Consider the following 15,814-nt stretch of genomic DNA (forward strand, 5'->3'; position numbering starts at 1 on the left):
AACCTCTGGCTGGAAAGTTCCTCTGCCCTAGCTTCAAAACAGGGAGGGTATGCCTGCAAGCCTGCTTTGGTCAATCTAACAATTTATGTTGTAATGGCACACTCTGAAATCAGTTGGTGCTAATCTATTAAGTACTTGTCAGATGGTTTTAATCTTTTAAAACCTTTCTTATTGTATGAGAGCTTATGGTATGTTGGTTCTGGGAATGGAGTTTGGGTCATTAGGCTTAGACAGCAAATGCCTCTACCTGTTGAGCCATCTTGCAGGCTTTGATTTCGAGAGGCTATCTACTCACTTCTAACTAGAATCAGACAGCATTATGGACTTGTGACCACTCACCACATTTGAGATTGCGTCACACAAAGCAGAAGTCCCAGGTTTAACTAACTGTCATATTGATTCCCATCCTGTCCTAACTTCTCTTTGCATCCACTCTCCTCGAGCTAATTAACCCGCATGAATTTAATAACCACCTAAATGTAAATGGCTCAGATCTGAGTGTTTAGTTTAAATGGCTCTCCCTGAGCTCCAGAACTATTTAGCCAAGGAAGCATTACCATTTGGATGTCGTCCAGGTCCCTAAAATTCTGCCTGCCAGAAACACTCTTCCAACCTTGTCTTCCCCAAAGACATTCGCTTGGCATCTGCTCATCCAGTGATAGCCACTGTTATGCCCAGACCGTGGGGACCCTGAAAGGCCACCAGAGAGACCGACTCACCGAAATGCAAAAGCAAGGTTTATTGTGTGCACAAGAGAAGCAGTCAGGGACCTCGTCAGTGCAGCAGTTCCAAGAGGAGGTACCCTGCCCTTTTAGAGGGCATTATTTAAAGGTAAAAAACAAGAAGATTACATTAGCAGGGTGTATGCTGGCAGGTGATCCTATCTACAATGGTTGGAACACTAGGAATTTCTTCTGGATGGTCTGTTACTGGGTGGTGCCTGGGTAGTCTCAGTTTGTGGTCTTTATGGGAACCAGGTATTGCCTCAGGGTAAACTATTAAGACTCAGGCCTCTGTTGAGCTTGTCACGGCTGGATTCTGCAGCCACTGTTCCTCTCAGAGTCCCAGACATCATTCTAGATTCCCCTCTAAATAAATCTGTCACTTCTGCATTTTAAATAGCTTTCTGAAATGCATTTTTTCTTCATCCCCAATCTCTCCCTGGTGCTGAATTTTTGAATAACAGCCACACGGCATGGCTGGCAGAGTGTGGAGCCCTAAGGAATTCCCACCTCTTTGACTGCTTGTCATGTAAGAATATTACCTTCGTGTGAGGCCAGCCAGAGGGTGTGTCAGGTGAAGTCGCTCGCTGTCAAGCCTGACAAGCAGGCCAGATCTCAGTTGGTGGAGGAGACCAATTCCTACAGGCTCTCCTCTGACCTCCAAAAGCACGGATGAGTGTGTTATATACTTGCATACACGCATACAGGAAATAAGCAAATGTAATTTAAAAGTTTTTTAAAAGAGAATTTTAGTTTTATCTGACAGCAAGATAACTTGATAGACCAAAACCTGAGATCAAAATCCTGAAGAGCCTGCGTTATCCTCTTCCCAAGAAATAATTGACAAATAAATGTAAGCAGAAGACAGTCCTACACGAATGTTCTTCAGAATCTTTTTAACCTGCTTAGCCATGGAACCTTTTTGTGCTCACCTATATTTTGTTTTTTACTTTTAAAAGGGTTGGGGGAAGAACCACTTCGGGGTCCCATTCCACATTCAGGTCTCACTCCTCCCATTCCAAACCTCTCAGTGCGCCAGGCTGCAGCCCCTCCTTAGGAGCTGCCCTCCTCAAACTCTGCCCCTGAGAAAGCCCACTAAAAGTCAATCATTGGAGCTGTTGATCCAGTGTTGATCCTGTTGATCCTGGGCATCAGAGTCCTTGGTGCGAGCTTTGTTATCATTCATGATGCAGGGTGATCTGAGGCCGGTCCCATGAGGGGCAGCAGCAGGTGACTCAAGGCCTCCGTGGGAGGCCTCAGGCCTGGGAGGGAGACAGACAGATAAATCATGCAGAGAGAGCTTGGGGAGTTTATTTAGTGGGTATTGGGAACAGCGTAAGAGTAAGGGAGGAGAAGTGGAGACAGAAAAGAGAGAGAAAGAGAAGAAGGGGAGAGGGCAGAAGGGGAGAGAGGCAGCTGCTGCCTTTCCAGAAGAAAGGCAGACAGACAGAGGGGGATGTGCTGTAGAGGTGGCAGTAGATCTGCTTGTCTGGGGCGGGGGAAGAAGGGGGAGCTGGGGGTGGGCAGGGTTTGTCTCTTAAGGGGCAGGGTACCCAGGTGACAGACCAGGCCAACAGATTACAAGTTTGACTTTCACCATTAATATATAATTGGGAGTTGCAGGCCTCTAGTTCTGTAGCTAGGGACTAGTATCCTCTAATAGCAACTTATTAGAAGTCTAGTTAGAAATCTCGACAAGAAATCTATAAGGCAGGGCGCTACCAGTAGGATTAAGAAAGCAGAGAAGGGAGGTTAAGAAAGGCAGCATCCGATTCCAAATTGGACTGTTAATGATCCACTGGTTAGCAGCAATGAGATACTTCCTATGTCTTTAAAGGTGCTTCTGAAGTTGTTGAATCTTGTCTTTTACTGTACCTGACTAGTTGACATAAAAGCAACATTGCTCCCCAAGGAAGAGGTAAATACCATCCTTCTCCTCTGTTAGTAAGTCTAATCCTCACCAGTTCTGTAACACTGTGGTGGAGAGTGAGACTCTTTGACCCTGGAGGGTAAGGATTGTCTGAGTCACCAATTAGAGATTCTGGATAAACTGGATGGAAAACTGAGAATAAATAGGGAAGCAGTCAGTCGTACCAGGCTTTTTCTTTTGGGCCACCAACCAGCTCCCAAATCATGACACAGAGACCTCCTATTAGTTATGAATGCTTGTCCTAGCTTAGGCTAATTTTTGGCTGGCTGTAACTTAAATTAACCTCTTTCTCTTCATCTACATTTTGCTTTGAGGCTTTTTCCCTCTCTTTCTTTAATCTTACTTTTCTCTTATCTCTATGTCTGGCTGACTGGTGGCTGCCTGAGTTCTGGTCCCAAGCATCTCCCTCATTCTCTCCTCTCTTCTTCTCTTAAGCCTAGATTTCTCTTCCTATTTATTGTCTGCCAACCCCTCCTAACCCTCTCCTGCCTAGCTATTGGCCATTCGGCCAATAGCTTTTTGTTAGACCAATCAGGTACCTTAGGCAGACAAGGTGAAACAGTAACACAACTTTACATAGTAAAACAAATGCAGCATCCACAAAAGTAACACATCTTTGCACTGTTAAAAAAAAACAACAGGCAGCAGAAACAAATATAACACACCTTTACATAGTTAAAGTAATATTCCACAGGATAAACCATAGTAACGCATCTTTCCATAGTTTAATATTCCACAACCGTCAGTCCCATCATGCCAATGGTGATGTCAGTGGGCATTACCACGGCCACAAGAAGGGGTCAGACCTGAAGCACTCATTTCTCATCCTGTGCCACTATAAGGCCTGTGATGGGAATTGGCAAGGGTTCCTTGTCAGGTACCACTTCTAATTTTAGGAGAAGGTACACCAGTACACACACAAGTACCAAACCACCCACAGGGTAGACATCAATAGAGGATCTAGGTAGGCACTGTGAACATTTGGACATAAGGGCCGGCTCAGAGTCAAGGTATTATTATAATCTGAGGAATCCTGTGTGCCCAAAGTGTGTCCCTGAGAAGTTAAAACAGCCTCCAACACCGAAGAAAGAGAGATGGGAGAGATAAAGGTGGCAGTGGAATTTGGCTCAGAGCAATTAATAAGCAGGGAGGTAAGGGAGTCTGGTAGTTCAGTGGGTGAGGATACAAATGGTGACGCGGGAGGGTCCCACAAACAGCACTCTCTTAAGTGGCCAAACAGAGTGTTGTTTAGGGATTGGTAATCAGAGCTTAAGGTCAGAAATAACAGATGGAGCGACCATGAAGACAGAGGTGTTGGGATTTATGTCATCTAATAAGAATGATGTTAGGGATGTAAGGACATTTGAGTGCTGTGGACCATTTCTTCTGCCTTGTCTATACCTAAGGGTTGAGAGAATGGGTCGTAAACCCATTGTGTTTTGATCAAGCCAGATGGATGACTGTGATAGATGCTAGAGTAAAACTAACCCGTGACCCCCATCTCCCAGCTGGGGAGCCATGGGTTCGTGATTAGGATGCAAAAACCACCCATTCTGCATAGAAGGTAGACCGCCTTCCTGAATACACATCTTGTCTCCTACAGGACCAATATCTCCCTGATTCTCGGGCCAACATTGACAGCAATCTCAAGTTTGATCTTAAAGAAAGCAAACAGAAGGCAGGTGTTTTGGAAATCAATGGAGATGTTTTAAGGATTGGTACCTCCTTTTGGCAACTTGCTGGAGAGCAGTTTCCAGGCTCCACCACGTACATGGTCTGGACAAATTGTTGAGTATAAGTTTCTTGAACCTCTAAGTTGCATACATCAATCCTGTCACTGATGGGAATGTTAGGGTCCAAGAATACAGGAATAATCCATACAAAAGACCAGGTTTGAGCCAACCAAAAATTTACTTAGAAAAACTGATATCAGAGAGGCAACAGGATTTGGGCTACAAACTGTACCACCAAGGCAGGGCATCCACCAGTTTTAAAGGGGAAAACCACAAAGAGACAGCTCCAATCTTAATGTAATATGGAGAAGCCATTAGGAACTTTCCACAGTGATACCCTTTTAGCCTTTCAGGGAGTTCTGTGGTTTGGTGATTTGAACGGGCTCTGGGCCAACCAATCAGAAGGGAGTGGAATGTTCATGGTTAACACCTGTGTGAGTAACCTCAGAAAATTGTGGGTAGCAGCTCAGGGCAAAATGGACAAAATACTGATAACTAGGATCTAACTTTCCCCCTCTTCTAGTAGGTCATCAAATCATTGATGTCAGGGGTCCGGGTTCTGTGAGGGACCATATTGGGTCTGCAGGACTAGGAGCTTAAGCACATTGATCCTCCTATGAATGAAGTGAGAGATAGAGTTCAACAGTAGGGTGCACATATTATGATTAGTAGAACTGCAACGAAAGGCCCCACCGTTCCCATTATCAAATTTGTCAGGGAGTTTTGTTAGGATTCAGCCTTTCTCAGCATGTCATGGGTACAGGGACGATGTACTTTCTTCTACAGCTGCTTCCAGCTGAATTAGGGCATCAATTGTCAGGGTCCAAGAAGGCTGAAAGACTGGTTAAGGCTGGGCCATGGGGCATTTATCAGAAGCATCCCGTTAGCTGATCCAGGTGAAGGGAAGGGGAGCAATCATATCAGCTGGACTGGTTCAGATCAGCTTTCAGCAAGTCCAGAACTCAGCAGCTTGACACTTGTATGCACTCCCTGGACAGTGTGTCTGTCAACCAAGTAGAAATCTGCTGAGATACAGACAAGAAATAGAGGTTAAGATTCAAGAACTTAAAATCATTACATTCAGAACTTTTCATTTGACTTGTGACAGGTGGACCTAAGCCTATGACTTTGATTCCTTGAATATTACATAAATTTTATTTTATCAAAGTAGATAAAAGTTCTAGATATATGAGCACTACAAATTCATGTAGGTGGAGGTTTCCTGTCCTGAGTGCCTACTCCCAAACAACCGGCAGCCGCTTCTCAAATAACTGACTCAGAGACTCAGTATAAATAATTATAAATGCTCCGCCAATAGCTCAGGCTTATTACTAGCTAACTTTTACATTTTAAATTAGCCCACATTTCTTAACTATGTTTTGCCATGGAGCTGATTGCTTGTTACCTCATTTTCTACACATCCTGCTCCCTCGGCAGCTGACTGACTTCCCCTCTGACTCTGCGCTTCTTCTTCCCATCATTCTTCTAGTTTGGTTGTCCCTCCATAATTCCTGCTTGGCTACCAGCCAATCAGGTTTAATCAAACCAATCTGAGTGACAAATCTTCACAGTATACAAAAGATTATCCCACAGCAGATTCACAGTAGAAGAGGCCATCAACAGGTATCTGTAAAACACAACAGATTTACACCACGGAGTCACAGTAAAGGCTCTAAGAAGTGTGAACATTTTTTGACACTCAGAATTTACTTAAGTGTTTACATTCTCAGACCTTTATATACCATCAACATTTTTTGCAACATCAGAGCTGGAACCTTGTATGGACTTTAATTATTTATCAGAGACATAAGCACTTATTAGAGAACAGTCATTGTAAAGCATGCTACACCTGAAACCTATTTCTCCTTTAACAAGGAGCCTGTGAACAAGGCAAACCTGTCTGTCCCTTTAAAAATGAGAAACCTTGTAGCTTTACTTAATAATGGACTAATGAGCTAATAAGGTGACTGCAGCCTCGGGAACGGAACTGTTAAGCCGGAGAAGCCATCACTAGTATAGTCATCAAACATCATCAGAGATCTGCAAAGAACCAACTCAAATGTCAGAGACCTACGGGCTACCTAGACAGCTATCCCAGGTTCCTTTGCGTCTGTTGGGCAGAGGTCTGAAGGTAGTATCAGTCCTTGGCTGCCAGGTCCAGAAGATCTTAGAGACTTTCCCATGGAGCAGGAACTTGCAGAAACTGGCCTACTTGTGTAAGTAAAATGGGGAATAAATTTCTCTAGTGTCCTGTTTGACCACAGTCTGGATAGGGTCTTGGCAGCAGTTGAGGTGAACAGCAGGTGACAGCCTTGCCGCATTTAAAGCAAACTCCAGGTGGAGGTTCTTCTGTGCCCATCATTTTCTTTGGAGGAGTTAGGAGCTCTTCCAGGAGCCAGCATGTTTATCATGAGAGGGTATTTTACTAAACATTTTCAATGACATAGTCTCAGATCTCTGAATAATCCTAGGACCATTATCTATTAAAAGTAGTTATGAACGCCCTGAAAACATATACAAGAAGCTACTCAGAACATATCAAAGAATTTGACCCTTTATAAGGTGACTGACTATTAGTACTAAGACACGATATTTTTTAGCTCATAAACATAGTCCATAAGGAGACTGGGAACTTTTCTGGTACTTACATAGTGTACCCCCTTAGAACATAACAGTCCCCTGTATGACCCAGTTACAGCCTAACAATGCTAGCAAAACAAAAGGGTTAGACATATACCTTTATGCTAATGGTTTTCAATTTTTTGTGGTGCACTGCTATGAATCATGATTCAAACAACTGACATGCAGGCAACCTTAGACTATTCCTGTAAAAATGTCTTTTAAAACCAAAAGTTTACGGCCTATAGGTTAAAAAACTGCTCCATGTCCTCTTACCAGACTGTTTAAGGTCACCATCTTACTGTATCATTAGATTGGAATATCTCAATTTCTGTTGCTTAATAGTTGGGGCCCTAAGTTTAGTTGGCCATGATATCACTGAGTGTTTGGGATTCCAATGCAATTTTGAACCTTTTCAGAGTAGGACTTTAACCCTAAAAAGCATGTTTTGGGTTGACATATTTTAGTAAAGGAAATCATTTCGAAGCAGAACAAAGTTAGCACATTTGAATATTTCCCTAGAACTATCAACACTGATAGATCGAGTCTTTTCCTAATATTGCCCATGTAACCCTTTGACTATTAACCCTGTGTTTAAGTTTTGAGTTATTTTTGTGGCAAATATTATAGATTTTTAACTATATCCAGAAAACTTACACTTTACTCTTGTTCTTTCTGCCCACCAGTTTTTGACACTGGCCATGAACATAGAGACTTTAAAATCAAGTCTGGGTCTGAAAAATAGTGAGTGAAAACCCCATCCCAGAGCCAGCTGTTCAATAAAGCAGAATAGTGTAAAACAATTTTAATACTACCTATATTCAATTAACATTTGAATATCTATTACATCAGAGCCAATGACCAAAGAACCCAGAGATAAATTCTGAGCCTGTGTGACTGGCTGTAACAGCAACCGCTGAGCTACAGTGAAGACACACAGAACAGAGTAAACTCATACATTCAAGACTAGTCAAAATCAAACATTCAATGGCCACGTCCATGCATTCAGGCCTAGAATATTTGGCAGACTTTCTGTGGAGCAGGATATTCTGAAGGACTGCTATGCCTTGTCCTGACAATGTTTGGCAGTCACTTGCTTTTGTGTTCTTTTTGTCCAATTAGGATAGCATTCTGTCAACAGTCAAGGCAAGGACATGTTCTTGCCCAGTAGTTTACATTCACCACAATGAAAGTAAACTCCCTGTGGAGTTTCTTCGATGTCCATCATCTTCTCTGAAGTACATTGATGTCTCATTGTTATTAAAGTATTAAGTATGTTATTAAAACATCTTAAATGCCATATTCTGTATATCACTGAAGTGTTTGAAGATGACCTGTCTATTTAAAATATGTCTATGTTTGACTGTGAAAGCATATCTAATGTGACTTCAAGTTTGATTGTAATAGGTGACTAATTACTAACCTGAATTTCCTTATTATCCTAAACAGTTGGTGATAATAACTTTCAAAAGCTAGAAATTTGCATTACATTGTTAAATGAGCTGTATAGGTGCACTACCTTGAACAAAATTAGAAATGTAAGTACGGTACATTTTTAAAAATTAATCTCAATTTTATATCACTATATAAAATTTGTATGCCATATACAAAAACTCAACCCAATGTAAAATATTTGAAAAACAGTTGCTTTCTAAAAGTAGATTCAATAATCTACCTTTTCTTATATCATATCTATATCCTCTCTTTTTTCTTTTCAGGGTAGATTCAATAATCTACCCTTTTATCCTATCATATCTGTATCCCCTTTTTTCTTTTCAGAACAAGAACTCTGAATCTAATCTCCTTTGTTGAACTTTCTTTTGCTGACCATAGCCAATAACAGCTTGTAATCAATCTCCCTAAACAATGACAAATACCCATTAACCCAATGAATGACAAAAAACCACCCACCCCACCTCTTGGGAATGAATGTGGGCCTCGTATTCTTAAATTTATTTCCTGCTCTCTGGGGGTGACAGCATCTTTAGGGGATTCTCAAAAGAAAAATTTGCGTTAATTGACAAGTCCTGGGAGAGGTAGCTGTATCATTTGCTGTCCAATCTCTGTGTGATGAGGAAGTGCAGGGTTTTGTCTCAAAACTGGCTAGAGTAGTCTGCTAGGTTGGATCATCTCAGCTAGCCACCTCAAAATTATTCTGAGCATTTTGTAGTCAAAAGCCGATCTTTAGGTGGTGTTTTTCAACTTTGTGGTGATATAATCCTGGAGGAATCATTGTTGTGAGGTCCCAATCTCTTTTTGGAGAAGTCAACGATCACAGTTAGGCATGCTCATGGTTCACTGCAGAAAACTGATAGAGACTCAAACCCGAAATAATTATGTACAGGAAGGTAGATGAAACCTTTTTCTAGAATTAGTTAGAAACTACATATATATGTGTGTAAATATATATGTATATATACATACATATATTAATATATCAATACATATATATTAATAAATATATATGTATTGATATATTAATATATATTAATCTTATGAAATTTATAGCATAAAAAAGCTATTAAAGAGTCAATATAAAACCATAAGATTATGAAATTAGTGGGAATAAAGTAGTCCCTAAATATTTGTTTTTCTTCTGTCCCATATCAAGTGGCTCTTCTTACTTTAAAAAGCATGCTTGGGTTTAGAGAAAGGAAGAGCCACACTCCAAGTCCAAAGCCAACTGTAATCTTTAACTGGACTGGGACAAAAAAAGGATTTACATTATATGTCTGTAGAGAACAGCAGAAACAAACATTGGGAAAGATTTATGAAACTTTACCCTGTTGGAAATATGATATAACAATAAGCCAATTTACTGTTTTTCTTGGAACTTTTTTTTCTGGATAATTTGTTCTTTCCTTCAAATGCTTTATTTGTCCAGTTGTCATCAGATTCTTTAGCTGGATACCTTTATTCTCCTGAAAAGACAGAAACAGAACCCTTCTCCATCCCTAATTTTGGGGAGATTGTCTTTTGGCAAGTTACTTCTGATCAAATGAAAAACTTTGTTAGTTTTATAGGTTTGTTTAGGTTAAAAGACCAGGATGTTTGATGAACTATCATCTCATCTAACTAAGAGGTTCAAAATCAAATCTTTATCAGTTTTGATGGTATCCATAGCTTTTCTTCTCCTCTGGAAACAAAATGAAAACCCCTTCCCCAAAGTAACACATGCCCTGGTTTTCATTCTGAGGTCAGTAAATCTTTGTTTTGTTTTGTTTTTGGTTTTTGATTCAGGGTTTCTCTACAGCTTTAGAGTCTATCCTGGAACTAGCTCTTGTAAATCAGGCTGGCCTTGAACTCATAGAGATCTGCCTGCCTCTGCCTCTTGAGTGCTGAGATTAAAGGTGTGAGCCATCACCACACAATCAGTCAGTATATCTTTAAAGTATACTGACTGATTTAATTTTGTAGGTTTTTCCTATTATTCAATGTCTCTCTGCAGTCTTTGTTCCTTTATCATTACCATTCATAAAAATTCCAAGTTAATAAAGCTTTATGCAATCTATTTCTGGAGGTCTTTATCATTACTTTCTGGTGCTTCATGCCACGTGTGTGGTTACAGCAGGAAGATTAACATGTGCATACACAATAGCGAATCGTGAAATTTGTTAGTTTCACCAGTAAATCTGACAAAACTGATGGAAAAACATAGTAAAAACTTGATTGTAGACCACAAGAAATAACCAAGTTTGAAAAACCATAGACTTGCGAGTGTAGTTGATGAGATTAAGGTGCCGAAATGGAACATATTAATTATATTAAATAGAATCATGGTAACTGAAATTTCAGGAGGGAAGAGAAAGAAAAATAGAACTCTTTGAAGAGAGAATTGAAATTACCTGGCGTGTGTAAGAAGAAAACATGGAACATGCAACAAACCTGCTTAGGCATTCATGGGGAAGGCTGTACAGGCCTGGTAAGGTTGGTGTGCAGAGAGAAAGAGAGAGAGCTGAAGATGGCGCATCCAGCTTTTTAGGACTTCCCGGTGCACGTGCACAGGTGGATGATGTGGTTACGTCATACGCAGGTGATGGAGTTCATGCATGCGCGCGAGGGCTCATACAGCTACGTCATATGTAGGTGATGCAACCATGCCGTACGTGGGTCACACTTGAGGGCTTCTCTGCACATGCGTAGCCCTGGAGCCTGGAAGTGTCAGCCATGTTGTGGCTGAATCACGACAAGAATGACTAAGAATTTCTTTTCAAACATTGAAAAATCGAATTAAAGATCCCATAGCCTCTGAGAAACACTAACAGGGAAACAGAATTAAAATAGAAGTTATGCTCATCATATCCAAAATGCTGAAAACCATATAAAAAGAATATTTTAAAGGTGGCTTAAAAATAAATAAATATAAATATATAAAAATATATAAATATGTGAAAGGTGAAAAAATAATTAAGCATATATAAAAATAATTATGATCGTCTGTCCAAAATCATTCAACCCAGAAGTCAATGAAATGGTAATGTTAAGTGCTGGGGAAACAAAAGTCCTCTTCTCAAAATTTTAGACTCAGCTAAAATATCTGCTAGAAAGGAAAGTGAAAATGAGTTTCTTCTCAAACAAAAGCCAAGGGAGTGTGACCAATACATCTGTATGAAAAGAGACGAACCAAGAAAAAACTCAGATTTGTACATGAAACTTGTTAGGATTATACTGGCCTGCCTGTCCGCTGGCAGGATGAACCCAAGCAGTAAGGACCCTAGCCAGCCCAGGGACCTGTGGCTACTAGGTCATTATGCAGGTGCAAAGACCCCTTTAAGAGATAAGCTCCACCCATTCCTGGTCTTTTTCCCCACTGCCATTCTTCTGAAGAGACAGACAGCTCTCTGCCTCTTCTCCCTTCTCATTCTCCCTCTCCCTCCCTCCCTCGCTCCCTCGCTCCCTCCCTCCCTTTCCCTCCCTCCCTCCCTCCCTCCCTTATTCCCTCCCTCCCTCTTCCTCCCCCCTCGGTGTCTATCTGCCCCCCCCCCGTCTATCTCTCTCTCTCTCTCTCTCTCTCTCTCTCTCTCTCTCTCTCTCTCTCTCTCTCCCATTCTCTCTACCCCCACCTTTCTCTCAATACCCTCCTTTAAATAAAACTTCACATTCAAGGTCTGCCTGTTGGCATATTTGTCTGTCCCTCACGCAACTGTGGTTTGGACCCACCCGCCATGGGACCTGCAAAGGTCTCAGGCATGCCGCTTTCCAGCAAAACTAGCTGTGGAAGTAGTTGCATAAAGGCTAGTATAAGTGCATTTAATGTTTTTATTGTAGCCATTCCAAGATATTTAACTTCCAAAATCTGTGATGTTCAATGTGACATGACTTGACATTCAGCATAGGGGTAGTAATACAATTTAATTATATTTTCAAACTAAAATTTTTGACTACCAGCATGATTACCAACATTTAGATAGGCAAATGGAACCCATGAGCTAACTAGATATTTTAATTGTCCTGATTACAGAAAGTTTTTCACTACTGACACCGCTGATTTTTTTCTTAGCAAAAACGGTAGCAATGTTTTTATAGTATATTTTAAAATGTACTACAATAAAAGTACAAAATATGAAAGGGAAGACTGAATTCTTACAGTGTTCTTCAACCAATAAATGTGCATAGCTTTTAGCTAGCCACGTTATAAACTCTACGGAAAAGGCCTAAACTACTTTAAAGTGGGTATAAATCGTAGGCAGGGGAGCAGAGAGAGGGCTATTAGTTAAGCACTTGCTATGTAACTAGAGCATTGAGTTTAGATTCCCCAGCACTTTTGTACAGTGAGACTTCATAGTCATAATATCTCCTCATCACCTGACATTTCTGCAGACTACAGACCACGTGTTTCAGGGCAGCCCACGGAAAAACCACTCATGACATTGATCTCTGACTGTGTAGACACAGAGGAAGGAAGCATGTCTTCCGGCGGCCTTGCAAAGCAACGTGTGTGACTGTAGGCTGGGCATTGACGCTGGGTGGTGAAGAGACAAGACTGACGCCATTTTAAACCAAGGCCCCATCTTTGTGAGCATTTAACCTAGCAGGCACCTCACCCCAGGTGCCCCACCCCATGTACCTGTAAATTCAGAGAAAAGCCACGACCAGCCCCAAAATTGCCTGGGCTGCCCAGAGATCTGAGGACAACCAATCAGAAGCTAGACAAACAAGATTTTTTACAGTTACCAGGCAGTTTTGTGGAAAGTTACAAAAATCCCCTTTTGACTTGAAACCAACTATTCCCCTACCCAATCCGGTAATGCCAAGGCATGTAACTTCCCTGCTTGGGGGATTTTCCCTTTGAAGACCCCCTGGACTGTGACAGAGGCCTTCCTCCCTCACCCTCTGTGTATGGGACAAAGCCCCTGCTTGCAAACCTGTAAAACAATAAACAAACCTTTGCGTGATTGCGTCAGTAAGTCTGCTCCATGGTGGTTTCATGGGGAGTCTCGTTACTCAGGTATAACAGGTGTCTTCCTCAAGCAAACTTACTTTTTTCAGGCAGGGTCTCTCACTACCTTACTTTTTTCAGGCAGGTCTCTCACTGAATCTGGAGCTCACGATTCAGCTAGACTGGTTAGTTGATCTCAGGTATCCTCTTGTTTCTACCTCCCCAGAACTGGGAGAAGCAAGAACCATCTGTATTAGGCATTTTACAGGAACATCTAAGAGCCAAAGCCTGGTCCTCAAACCTGCAGGGTTAACAATTTAAGGCCTATCTCCAGTTCCTGAACATCTTTTAATGTGCTTATATCAGTGTATATTTTTTTTTCATGAAATAGCTGTTGAATCTCCAGCAATCAGTTTTTACCAAAAGTAAATAAACAAGCAATTTTAGGGTTTCTATTGCTGTGAAAAGAAACCATGACAATGGCAACTCATAAAGGAAAACATTTAACTTGGGTTGGCTTACAGGTTTAGAGATTTTAGTTCACTATCATCATGGTGGGAAGCATGGTGGTACGCAGTCAGGCATGGTGCTGAAAAAAAAAAAAAAGGGCCCAGAGTTCTATAACCAAATAGGCAAGCAGCAGGAAGAGGTAGAAACTGGGCCTGACTTGAGCACTTGAAACCTAAAAGCCTACTTGTAGTGACACACTTCCTCCCACAGGGCACACCCCCTAATAGTGCCACTCCCTGAGTCTGTGGAGGACATTTTCAGTCAAGCAACAGAAAAAAAAAAAATGCCCCAAATACCAAAACCTCTATTATTTATTTATTTATTAAATCTGCATTATCATTTTGGGAAAACCAGGTTAATTTTAACAAACATAATTCTTACAATGCAGTACAGTTGTTTTTAGAAATGTCTTTTTTATTGTCATTCAGTATTTTTTGTGTGTGTGTGTGCAGGCCTTTTTATTTGGTCCATTTTATTGGGTCCATTTCATTCTTAAGTACTTCACAGTTCTTCGTTGCCACTGTGTGAGGACAGTTGTCTTACACCTGGAGGCCTTGCACGTTGACTTGTCAGAGCTAGGCTAGCGTCTCTTTTGAAGAAGCAACTAGATTATTTCCTCCGTAGGCAGCTGTACTGTTCAGTAATACATAGTGAGCCTCTTTCGAATCTGGGTGCACCTTTTTTTTTTATCTTTTTGCACTGGCTTTAACATCTATCTGTAGCAGACACCACTGTGAACGTTACCTTCTATTCTTAGAAATAATCTACCGCTGTCCTTATTTTATATATAAGGAAGTTTAAATGAAAGTTCAAAGATCCTCCTAGCGTCTCAACGTTCATAAATAGTTGAGTCAATGCTCCCAGACCAATTTTTTTTTTTTCAGGGCCCCAAAGCCCTGTCTTTTAAGACGCATTTTATTCTATTTCTATCCTTCCTTTAATTTCAAGGCTCTTCAAATATCTTGCTTCTAGGTGTCCTACAGATAAATACAAATGTAAAGAAGGCGTATGCTGAGGATAGCATTATGTTGACTCCCATTGCCCTAACCAACACTCTTACACTTCTACATCTCGTTCCAAGCTTGCACAAACAAACGAAACATTACTTTAAATTTATTAAATCCCACAGAGCTCCCTTTCGCGCCGAATGTCATTCAGTTTCTACCAGGGGGAAGCCTCTGGGTATTTTTTTACCGAAGCCACCCGAGGCGTGTCGTGAGAGGCCCCCGCCGTTCACCCCGTCCTCCCAGGATTAGGGCTGCACAGCTGTGCGTTTGCAGGGCGCCGAGCATTCGCTGGGCGCCGAGCATTCGCAGGGCGCCGAGCATTCGCAGGGCGCCGAGCATTCGCAGGGCGCCGAGCACTGAGAACCGCCGCCCGGGAGGCTAGAGCGGCGGCCTCGCTGCGCGGGCTTGTGACGTCACTGCATTGCGCCGGCGCCGCCTGCATCCCAGCCTCCGCGCTTCCGGGAGGGAAGCTGGTGGTTGAGCATCGTGAAATCGGCCGGAATAGACTGCCGGCTGACTGGCGGCTACCCACCCTGCGGTTTCGGGTGGGACCCGTCAGAATGTCCCACGTGGAGAGCCTGGTGCTCTGTCGAGAGGCTCAGGTGTCCACCTTGCAGTCCCTGTTTGGAGAGGTATTGTGGTCGCACCGTTTCCCCAATTCCCGAGTTCAGCGCGTCCTGGGTCTGTTGCAGGAGTAGTGTGTGGATGGCGAGTCGGCAGAACATCTTCTCTTACCCAGAGAAACTTCTCAGTCCATTTTAGAGACATCAGAGGCAGGGCTGGCCTGCTCCCCGGGACATTGCCTAAGAGGTCCTCCTTTCGATGGGGCCGTGCTTTGGCGAATGTGTGAGCCCCAGACAGCTTGTGCAGGTTGCTACTGCACAAGCTTTATGTAAGAAGTCTGTTTGCAGAGT

General features: G+C 42.1%; 1 protein-coding gene and 1 long non-coding RNA gene across 2 annotated transcripts in view; one reads left to right on the forward strand and one right to left on the reverse strand.

The window, feature by feature from the left end:
* Positions 1 to 4,523: 4,523 nt before the first annotated feature.
* LOC125399890 (uncharacterized) lies at positions 4,524 to 15,310 on the reverse strand. Its single transcript, XR_007231806.3, has 3 exons — positions 15,088 to 15,310; positions 5,791 to 6,012; positions 4,524 to 5,407 (listed from the first exon to the last, which is right to left on the reverse strand). It is a non-coding gene; the product is annotated as an uncharacterized LOC125399890 (long non-coding RNA).
* Positions 15,311 to 15,335: 25 nt separating this feature from the next.
* Positions 15,336 to 15,814, forward strand: part of Orc5 (origin recognition complex subunit 5) — a 55,798-nt gene continuing 55,319 nt past the window's right edge. The window contains exon 1 of the mRNA XM_048433507.3: positions 15,336 to 15,532. Coding sequence (XP_048289464.1) covers positions 15,461 to 15,532 — 72 coding nt within the window. The 5' untranslated portion in view covers positions 15,336 to 15,460. The remainder of the gene's footprint in view (positions 15,533 to 15,814) is intronic.

This window comes from Myodes glareolus, chromosome 27, assembly GCF_982192425.1.
Source record: "Myodes glareolus chromosome 27, mMyoGla1.1, whole genome shotgun sequence".
Lineage (NCBI taxonomy): Eukaryota > Metazoa > Chordata > Mammalia > Rodentia > Cricetidae > Myodes > Myodes glareolus.